Source organism: Rhinopithecus bieti, unplaced genomic scaffold (genome assembly GCF_001698545.2).
Source record: "Rhinopithecus bieti isolate Rb0 unplaced genomic scaffold, ASM169854v2 scaffold_9656, whole genome shotgun sequence".
NCBI classification, from domain to species: domain Eukaryota; kingdom Metazoa; phylum Chordata; class Mammalia; order Primates; family Cercopithecidae; genus Rhinopithecus; species Rhinopithecus bieti.
This window is the reverse complement of record NW_016806205.1, coordinates 871,753-882,886: the sequence shown is the minus strand read 5'-3', so window position 1 is coordinate 882,886 and position 11,134 is coordinate 871,753. Positions and strand designations below refer to the sequence as shown.

The 11,134-nt window shown below is 35.7% G+C and overlaps 1 protein-coding gene and 1 pseudogene across 1 annotated transcript in view; both read right to left on the bottom strand.

Moving 5' to 3' along the window:
• Window positions 1-260: 260 nt before the first annotated feature.
• RMDN1 (regulator of microtubule dynamics 1) overlaps window positions 261-11,134 on the bottom strand; it is a 38,951-nt gene continuing 28,077 nt past the window's right edge. The window contains exons 6-10 of the mRNA XM_017875197.1: window positions 10,708-10,763; window positions 9,658-9,745; window positions 7,681-7,711; window positions 5,189-5,322; window positions 261-4,740 (exon numbers count right to left, since the gene is read on the bottom strand). Of these exons, the coding sequence (XP_017730686.1) occupies window positions 4,690-4,740; window positions 5,189-5,322; window positions 7,681-7,711; window positions 9,658-9,745; window positions 10,708-10,763 (360 nt within the window). The 3' untranslated portion in view covers window positions 261-4,689. The remainder of the gene's footprint in view (window positions 4,741-5,188; window positions 5,323-7,680; window positions 7,712-9,657; window positions 9,746-10,707; window positions 10,764-11,134) is intronic.
• LOC108531644 (protein N-terminal asparagine amidohydrolase pseudogene) overlaps window positions 10,944-11,134 on the bottom strand; it is a 3,276-nt pseudogene continuing 3,085 nt past the window's right edge.

The window sequence follows — 11,134 nt, the reverse complement described above, 5'->3', positions numbered from 1 at the left end:
TTCTGAGTAAATTGGTGTCAAATATAGCCCGTCGCAGGCTTGTTAAGTCTGAATGTTTGGTTGAACCTAAGAAGATTGGTGGATGATGCAGAAGTAAAATCTTCCTTTGTTGAAATACGCAAATAAAAGTTGTCCTGTAACACTTAATTAGTTGGCCTTAAAAGCCAAGCTTTAGGTCAACTGGGGATTTGATCTAAGTCCAAAAGTGACATCTCCTAAATTCCAAAATTTCTCTCCTCAATTCTCAATCAAGAACAAAATCAGAGGTAACAGTAGTTGTATTTACTGGTATTCATGGTAAATCCTTTACATAAATTATTCTCTTAATCCTTACAATTCCATGAAATTGGTGAGGGTTGTCTTTAATGATGCTTTTTTTATAGAGGAGGAAAGTGAGTATGAGAGAAGTCATTTTTACAACATCCACAGCTAGTACACAGCCCATGATTAAAAACTCAGTTGAGATAACTTGGCCATCAAGAAATTGAGAACTTTTAGGTTCTTATAGGATCATGGCCATTTTCCAAAATCAGTATTCTACTCACATCCTCAAAAGGAAGGAAGGAAACATCTATAAAGGAGAGAGATAGCCTATGTATGTAATACACTTAGAAGACAGAGTACTACCAACTTCTATATACATGTATATGGGGAAATAAGCATCTCAATCCAGCAGTCAGCTCTGGAATCCACACAAGAACAGAATCAGGTGGGGGCTGCAGGGGAAGGAGAATGTAAGGGATTCCTGGGGTTCCTTCTCAGTAGTGGGTCTCATCCTTAGTGGGGAAACATCAAGAACCAATGTGACATGTGGGGAATCAGGCTCCTGGGAAGTCAAGTGGAAGCGACTTAGTGCACAGAATTGGAATCTTGGGAAGGCACCATGTCTTGCAGAAGAAACCTAACCCTCAGAGATAAAGGGGAAAAATGAAGATAAGGACCCAGTAGCCACACTCCTGGACATGTATCCCAGAGAGAGAGAATTTATGTAGACATAAAAACCGGCATATAATGCTCATAGCAGATTTGTAACAGCCCAAAATCAGGAATAACCTAAATGCCCCTCAGCATATGATTGATACAGTATGCCCATACAATTAAATACTAGTCAACTCTAAAAAGGAACAAACTACTGATAGAACTTAGGTCTCAAGGGAATTATGCTGAGTGAAAAAAAAGAGTGTCACAGGGTCTCACTGTATGATTCCATTTGCATAACACTGTTGAAATAACAAAATTATGAAGAACAGATTAATGCTTGTCAGAGCTAGGGATGGGTGGGGGAAGAGGAGGTGGATGGGCGTGACTATAAAGGGACAGCACTAGGGATCTTTGTGATGATGGAACAGGTCTGTATCTTGATTATGGTGGCAGTTACCAGAAATCTACATGTGATAGAACTGCATACAACTATACACACAAGAGCATTTAAAAGTGGTAAAATCTAAATAAGGTCTGTGGTCTGTACCAATGTCAGTTTCTGGGTTTTGCTATTGTACTTTAGGTTATATGAGATGTTAGCACTGGGACAGGCTGAGAGACGGGTACACAGGACCTTTTTTTTTTTTTTTTAGTTTGTGAATCTATAATTATTTGAAAGTAAAAATATTTTTTAAAGTTCTAATAAGGAATCAGGAGGTAAAACCTCACTCCATAAAGAGCTTTATTACTGAATGATACCTGATCTCACAAAAAACAACTTAGCAGAAAGTATTCTTGAACCAACCCAGACCCTTTCCTCCCATTTGATGACAGTATTGCTGGTAACTCAACTTAAAATTACATCCCTAGGGAAAAAAATAAAGTCACTAAAGAGAAAACTGAAAATGAGAAAAAAAAAAACTTTAACACAATATGCTAATATGAATTAAATTATTAGATATTAAAAAAATCCAAAATAGCAACTTAAAAACTCAGAACTGGACAAACAAAATGCAGATGTGAATGACTGGCTAAAATCAGGAAAAAAATTTGGAGAAAAAGACAAACATATCAGACATGAAGGCCATTATCAAGTATCTAAGGAAGAAGAGATACAACCAAAAGTAAAATAAAGGGTACGGAAGATACAAATGAAAAGAGCCAAGAAAATGAAACAAAAAGGCTAAAAGAAAAATCAGTAAGTGATAAATATGAAAGTCAGACAAAGATCTAATAGAACTAATTTGAGTCCTGGAAATAAACCGGAACAGCGGTTCTCAAGGTGTGGTCAATTAGGCCAATCTGGAATGCGACAGAATCAATGACAAATGAACTGGCCTATTCAAAAAGTCAATGTTGCAAGAAGAAAAAAATGGGGAACTGTTCTAGATTGAAAGATTAGCAACAAATCAAATGCAATTTGGATCCTGATTTTAAGAAGCATGAGACATCTTGGGGACGTTTGAGAAAATTTGAATATGGGTAGATATTAGATGATGTTAGAGCGTTGTTAACTTTTCCAGTTGTGATAATGGTTTTGTGTTTGTTTAGGAAGATGTCTTTATTCTGAGAAAATGCATGCTGACACATTTAGGGGTGAACTATTATGATGCCTGCAATTAATTTCAAAAGATTTAGAAATGTATGTATCTGTACACACACAGACACATATACAGTTGGAACATCCCTGAATCCAAAAATCTAAAACATGAAATTCATGCTCCATAATTCAAAGCTTTCTGAGTGCCAAAATGATGATACAAGCAGAAAATTCCACATGTGACCTCATGTAATAGGTCACAGTCAAAACGCAGGTGCACAACACAGTTTATTCGGTCTCCCTAAAGGAAAAAACCCATTTTAAAAAGCCATCCAGCAGAATGCCACCACACTCCTAAAAGACTCACTTCTGGCCCTTCAACTGCTTCTGTTTCTCCTCACCTACAAAAATAAAATACAGTATACAGTAACCTTTTAAAACACAGCATCGTAAGTGGGAGACTGAAAGCCTGCCATTGTTTGTTGCTGCCCTTAACCAGGTGATACAGGTTTCTGGTCATGCTACTGTTGCCTAGCTACCCTGACCACATTATTTTTTCACTGTATCAATGGTATGTCTTTTTTTTTTTTTTTTTTTGCCGTCCTTGTTCCTATGCGAATTATGTCATTTTTTTTTTACTGTTAAGTAGTTATGCATGAGTAAGTATAGTAACTGCTTATTGGTAGCATATAAATTCAGTCAGGAATGATGGTGACATCAAACAACCACAAATTGACCACATGAGTGGCTGAGATGACACCTTTGCTTTCTGATGGTTCAATGTATGCAAACTTTGTCTCAATACACAAAATTATTAAAAATAATACTATATAAAGTTACCTTCAGGCTATGTGCATAAGGTATATATGAAACAAGTGAATTTTGTGTTTAAACTTAGATCCCATCTCCAAGATGTCTTACTGTGTGTATGCGGATATTCCAAAATTTGAAAAAAATCCCAAATCCAAAATGCTTCTTCTAGTCCCAAGTATTTCAGATAAGAGATACACAACCTATATAGCAAAATCATTGAATCTGAGATGGGTGTACAAAGATCACTACTTTCAGTCTCCCTTTTTGTTTGAAAATGTACATGATAAACATATCCATACAGTTCATTGTAACATTACAATTTCCAAATCCTTTGGGAAAAACCCACCTAAACACAGTCTCTATCTAAGTGAATTCAAGATGATGCTCCTTTTACAAAACTTAAAAAGATTTTGCAGTGGTGGCACTCCAGCCTCAAGTTAGTAGCATAGTCCTGCCTATATAAAAACATCTTAGTATTCCATTTAACTCTTAAGTTGTGTGTTCCTTCCATTCCATTAGGGAATAGAGCTTTGTGTCTGATAAAAAATTCAGTCTACCATGAGACTATACACCACATTTAGAGGAAACTGGCCAGGTGTGGTGGCTCACACCTGTAATCCCAGCACTTTGGGAGGCCGAGGTGGGCAGATCACTTGAGGCCAGGAGTTTGAGACCAGCCTAGCCAACCTGGCAAAACCCCATCTCTACCAAAAATACAAAAGCTGGGTGTGGTGGTACAACCCTGTAATCCCAGCCACTCAGGAGGTAAGGCAGGAGGATCACTTGAACCGGGGAGGTGGAGGCTGCAGTGGGCCAAGATTGTGCCACTGCACGCCAGCCTGGGTGACCGAGTGAGACTCTTTGTCTCAAAAAAATAAAAATAAAAAAGGAAATCACTCAATTTTTAGTCGTCTGCTGACTTAATTCTTTCCTTATACAGGTTAGCTCCAAGATGCATCATTTAACTACTTTATGTCAGGAAACCACAAAATCCTAACCACTTTCACCACATCTTCTCTGCAAAGATCTCAACTTAGAATCAATCTAACTTGAAAATCCATCCCCATGTATATCCCCTATAGATTCATTTCCCCTCCTCTACAAAGCTTTCTTTGCTTGATCTCCCATCCCAATGTGATCAATCCTTAGAAATCTCATACCATTTTGCATTGCTGGTATCCAAGATGCAAAATAATCTTTGCCTGAGCCATGGAGATTTATTTCTACCACTCTTATGGCGATTATTTATTTTACCTTATTATTTGTGAAGAAGCCTAGAATTTTTTATATTTACACTGTTAAATGGTCACAACATTTTAAAAGCTGTAGAACAGTTATAGTTCATATATTAACTTTATAATTAAATGAAAAGGCAATGTTTATTAGCTGTTTCATACATCGTCTCTGAAAAGTTCTCAGTTCTTCTCACTGAAACTTGTAAGCAACTGAGCAGCTTCTGTCTGTATCTAAAATGGAAAAATACATGTTATAAGTAAACAGGAGAGCTAAGAGACTAACTTGTAAAATTTAAGTTTATAAAGTGGGGTTTCTAAGAGTTTCCAAACACATTATAACAATAAAATTTCTTGACAGTGACCCGATGAGACTCTCAGCTCTTCCACTTTAGTACACATCCCTTGACTTTTATGTTCTAGAAATCTTAACTCCATCTGTCATGTGTGTCACACAGGAATAATTCTGCATTGTAGCAGGCAACCCCGTAACATCTATCTGGTGACAGTAACTAAACATTTCCTATATAGAAATATAAATGTCAATGAATTTACGCTTGAAATGAACACACCTGTTTTCAACAATATTATGCATTTAGAAAATTATGCTTTTAAAGTTCTTAATTCACCATTTAATAGTGCCTCAAAACCTTTCTGCCTTACTTTATGGGAGATGTTTTACCTGTTTATCCTCCTCTGTGTGTGCTGGATAGTCCTTGGCTTTCATTAGCCAGAAAGCAGCAAGCTTTTTGTTGTGTAGTTTCAAGTATGTCTTTCCTAAAAGAAGTAAGTTTTTGCTGTAGAAGTTTGGATCCACTGCACATAGGAAAGAAAAAATGATCTCAGATGAAATAGTGTTGCTTTTATTTTTAAAGGTTTGATTTTGAGGTCTAAATTTCAATAAATTTGGTCAATAAGTGATTAGACTAATGGAAATTCTCTTTTGTTCAACTGTTTATATCTCAAACAAATATTTATAAAATAATAATTACCATTTAATGAACATCTACAAATGTGCTAGGCACTGTATTATACACATTTCTGATTTTCACAACTTTATAAGTGGGTATCGCCATTTTATAGATGAGAGGCTGAAGCTCCTGATAGAATGTACGCTATCTGAGGACAGTGATACTCTTTTTAATCTCTTTAGTTCCCTATGATACCCCAATTGCCTACAACAGTGTGTGAAACAACATACATTCAGTGTACATCTGCTGAATAAGTGAATGAAATAATGATGATGACATATATATATTTGATCAACATTTACTGGATGTCAGCTATACTTAAGCATAGAGGATGAAACAAAAGCTCTGCTTTTTTCAACTTTGTAACGAAAAGGAGAAAGAAACATGAACACAACTAAATGTGATATAAAAATGAAGGGAATGCTTTGCTAGATATACAAACTTTGAAATGGTATGACAAACCACAAAAAAAAAAAAAGTGAAGAACATTCTTGGCTGAGAGAAAAGCATAAATAGAAAGCCTATGAATGAAAGCATAGAATTATCTCACCAACTTAATTCTCCACAAAGTTTCCTAACAATCTGAGATCCTCTGTATTCAAAGCCTACTTTTTCCTCTATACAATTAATGATTAATTCCATGTGCTCCTTAACTAAAATTGTTTTACTTCTTTGAGCAGATCTGTGTGATGCCATGTTGATATACTTAAGTTGTCCTGCGGTTAAATATATTCTTAAATTCATTCATCCAATCATTCATCTATTTACTCAGTCATTGAACAAATTTGCCAAGCATTGTGCCAAGTAATGAGTGTGCAATTGTGAGCCAGAAAAGACAAAGTCCCCACCTTCTCTGTACAGCCTTAGACATGTAAGTGTTCATAGTATTGAGTGATAAGGGTCACTGGAGAAACAAAAGATACTAAGGGCATCGGAGGAGCTTCTGAACTGAATATGGACCAGAAAGAAATAAGGTAAGGTCACTGAAGAATGAAGTTACCACGGATTTATTTTAGCTCCATGAGGGAAGGACCATGGTTTTCTCAACACACCCAACCCTTAATTAAGTCTCTAAGGTCCTATATTTTTACTTTGTAATTAACTTTTAAATCTCTTTTAAAAAAAAGTCATTCCTAGATTCATATTTATGATATGTGAAACAGTATGATCATGAAAGGGTATTAGTAGAAGGTAATAATGTAAGTCAGAATTGATAAATTACAGAGATAAAACATTCAGATAAAATTCTGTAGAAGATAACTATTATCATGAAATGAACAAGTCTATTATGTGTGGGATCTCAAATTTAATAAACATGGTGTCTTCTTAATTTTCTCCTGATTAAGTTTTATAGAATATATTTCAATGGCTTTTATGGTCTATTTGGTAACATATGCTTATGTCTCTTATCTCCCCCACTTAGTGTATGAATATTAAAAAGGATAAATTTAGGATGGCCTGGTGACACTTTCATAGGACTAGTCACTTTTCAAAACAAACATGACCTGAAACTCTTTGTCACAATATCTGTAAGAGAACTAGCCTGGCTGAATAGCAGAATTCCCATTTAAATGCCTCTAGTGAGATACATATATATATACATATATATATCTTTTCCTCCCCAGACAGGTCTCACTCTGTGGCCCCCAGGCTGTAGTGCAGTGGTGCAATCACAGCTCACTGTATCCTGGAACTCCTGGGCTCAAGTGACCTTCTTGCCTCAGCCTCCTGAGTAGCTGGGACTACAGGTGTGTGCTGCCACACCTGGCTAATTTTTATTTTTATTTTTTGGTAGAGATGAGGTGTCACTATGTTGCCCAGGCTGGTCTCAAACTCCTGGGTTCAAGTGATCCTCCTGCCTTGGCTTCCCAAAGTGCCGGGATTACAAGTGTGAGCCACCACATCTGGCCAATATGTGCAGTCTTGAATAAGAAAATTACCATGTCAGAGACTCCTCTCAAAAAGGAAGGCTGAATTACATCAAATGATGGACATTCCAGAACTGCAGCTCTAAGTTCAGTAGCAGCCTATTTCTCATACAGGTGATCTTTACTGAATAAAGACTTTAAAAATTGTTTTACAATATCTAGCACAAAAATAAGCATAACAGAATAACTTTGCTTTAGAATTTGCTATTATAGTATATATATCCAGCATTCATACAATTTTACTGTATTAATATGTGTAATCAAAAATACCTTACCTTGTTCTGCCCTGTGAAAGTAGCCTAAGGCCTGTCAAAAACACAAAGAGCCCAAACATAATAAAAAAGATTAAAACAGACAATATTAAAAAAGCATTGTCTCAAAGACCTATTCCTATATTAAAGTCAGGAAGTAAATCATCTTAAAATAATGGTCACTTCTTCAACAGTGAGAGTTAACACCCAAATTGAACGTAACACTTAAATCATCATTAAGATTACAATATATGGACTACTTCTGGTAATAACTTGGTTGCTGTTTAGAACTTGTACCAAACTAACATAATGTGCAGAAAGGAAAGAACATTATCATGTGTAACTCAGCTATTTTGACAGTTCTCTTAAATAATAACTAGTGATTTCTAGTAAAAATGAAATATAATCAAAAGCTGAATTGATTCAGGTTGTACTAGTGAATTTTTAAGAGTCCATTATTATTGAAATTCCTACCTACAATGTTATTGTGGGTCTGAAACTCTTTTTGTCCTACTTAAGCTACTGTTTTTGTAATGCATTCTCTAATGACATTTGATTTCTTAGAAACATAACTAATTTGATAAAGTAGAGCTGACTATATTTTTTGTCTTTAAAATGATTTTTTTTTTTTTTAAGATAGGGTCTCACTCTGTTGCCCAGGCTGGAATGCTATGGCACAATCATTGTTTATTGCAGTCTTGGCCTCCAAGGCTCAAGTGATCCTTCTCCCTCAGCTTAGCTGAGTAGCTGGGACTAGAGGCACAGGCCACCACACCTGGCTAATTTTTGTATTGTTTTCTAGAGGTTTTGCCACGTTGTCCAGGCTGGTCTTGAACTCCTGGGCTCAACTGATCCACCAACCTCAGCCTCCCGAAGTGCTGGCATTACAGGCATGAGCCACTGTGCTCAGCAGATGGGCATTATTTTAATAATGCCATTATAAAATAATGTATTATAAAATAATGCCACCAAAGTGCATTATTTTAATAATATTTCTCAACTGTGTGTAAAGAATACAACTAAGTATTTTTTACATCAATTTCTACACTATAGCTTCCCAGAAGAAAGAAAAGCTCCTTGTTACAATGTAAGTAGTATAAGTACAGCTTTCGCCGGGCGCGGTGGCTCAAGCCTGTAATCCCAGCACTTTGGGAGGCCGAGACGGGCCGGGATCACCCAGGTCAGGAGGATCGAGACATCCGGGCTAATACGTGAAACCCCGTCTCTACTAAAGAAATACAAAAAGACTAGCCGGCGACAGGCGGGGCGCCTGTAGTCCCAGCGTACTTGGGAGGCGAGGCAGGAGAATGCGTGACCTGGGAGGCCGGAGCTTTGCAGTGAGCTGAGATTCCGGCCACTGCACTCCAGCCTGGGCGACCGAGCCATGACCTCCGTCTCAAAAAAAAAAAAAAAAAAAAAAAAAAAAAAAAAAAGTACAGCTTTCATCAATTGCCTGTTTTCTTACTCTGAAAGCTTGTGATGAATAAAACAAAGTTTAACGCAGAAATCCTCCTCAATTTTTATTTTTAACAAGAAAACAAGGCCTTGAAAATATAACAGAATATGAACCTTTCATATGCTTTTTAAAATCAAAGTTATAATGAGTGTTCTTCTTTTATCAACTCAAGCATATGCTTTACTTTTCTGTTATTGTGTATAATACAGCTAAAACATGCTGGGTAACAGTTGCTGTATTTCTTGTTCTATTTTTGTGACTTCAATATGGTTTAGATTTCAAACAGAAAATGAAGGTAGATTTTAGCCACGAGCCATTTTAAATGACAGTATTCCAGAATTAACAGTCATTCATCTAATGGGGAAAAAGAAAACCACTCACCAGTCATGGATAGTAAGTTTTAAGCCTTGTGATAACATAGTTGAACTGGATCATTAGAAATTGCTCAAGTCCCTCACTGAATCAGAGCTCCACATGTGTGAACACTGTAGAATGGCGCTGTGGTTAATAAATCAGTACTAAGTTAAGAGAGGACATCATACTACCTTCTCATAGGTGGAACTCGGAGGAGTTGCAAACAGCATTTTAGCAATTCTTCTTTGATACCAAGGCATTTCAGCAAATGTATAGCACCTACAAGGAAATAATACAATTTTATACATTCAAATTGTATCTTCTTTTCTCTTAAAGATCACGAATCATCTTAATGATCATCAAGTATCAAGATCATCTTAATACTATAAAAGGAATTTTGTACTGTATGTTTAAACAACTTGTGCTTTACATGATATCTGTTAGGTAATCCAGAGATTGACATAGTGATCCATTAGCTGGGAGGTGTATTTTGTGATTAAATATAAATAGTAAGCAGTCATACTAATAACAGTAATATAATATACATCTACCATTGAGTGCATTGTGCCAGGTACTGGGCTGATTATTCTCTCACTTATTGTTCATAACAATTATATATGAGATAGGATAATTTCCCCTATTTTTTTATAGAAGAAAAACTCAGAGAAGTTAAACCTTACTCAGGAAAAATGACAAAGCTAAACATCAAATGTATAAATAACAGCAACCAATAACTTAAATCCATTTTTAAAGGGGCAAAGCAAATGATTAACCTCCAAATATCTTTACAACTTTCAGAAATAAGTAGGAAAGAAAGTGTTAGATCTTTGACTAGGATCTGAAGCCCTTAAGGCAGAAATTGCTATTTCATTTGGGTTTGCTTACTAGCATCTGACTTAGTGACTGCCCTTCAATTATCATTAATCCTCGGTGACTGAGTGTTAGCTTAATATGTCCTTTATCCTGAAGAATATATTTCTCTTTTAAAAGAGTTTGACAGAGGACAGTTTACACTGGTACCCTTCTTAGATGGCAGTAAATATTTAGCTCTACAGACCATACTCAAAAGAGTGGCCCATCAGTACAGAACACTTTGATAAAGCCTCATACCAGCACAATAATAATCTACAGTGGACATAAGATCACATAAAAATAGACAAGATAATAATCTACAGTGGACATAAGATCACATAAAAATAGACAATAGAAAATCACTGAAATATTTAAATAAATTTTCTTACCAAATACCCATAAGGTGAATTGAAGTCGCATCTTTAGGGTTCAGTTCAATTGCTTTCTAACAAGAAATGAGAAAAATAAATTGTATTTGTTTTCTAAACACTAATAAGTGCTTTACTGTGTTTGCTGAAGAAGCCATGATTTTGTAAAAAAAAAAATCGTGTGTTTCAATTCTCCCATTATAATTAATATTAATAATTAATCCTGATTCTTTGATTAAATTCACTTCAAAACACTATTAATGACTTGTACTAAGGTTACTATTTTGTAAGGTTCGGACATTTATAGTGTCTATCAAGATGAGAAAAAACATGAAATACATAAATGAATTGATTTTGCAAATTAATAATCTATAGCTCTTAAAGTTTCTTCCAGATTAAAGGAAAAATGAATAAGGAAGTACTTTCTTGGCAAACTGTATATGGATAC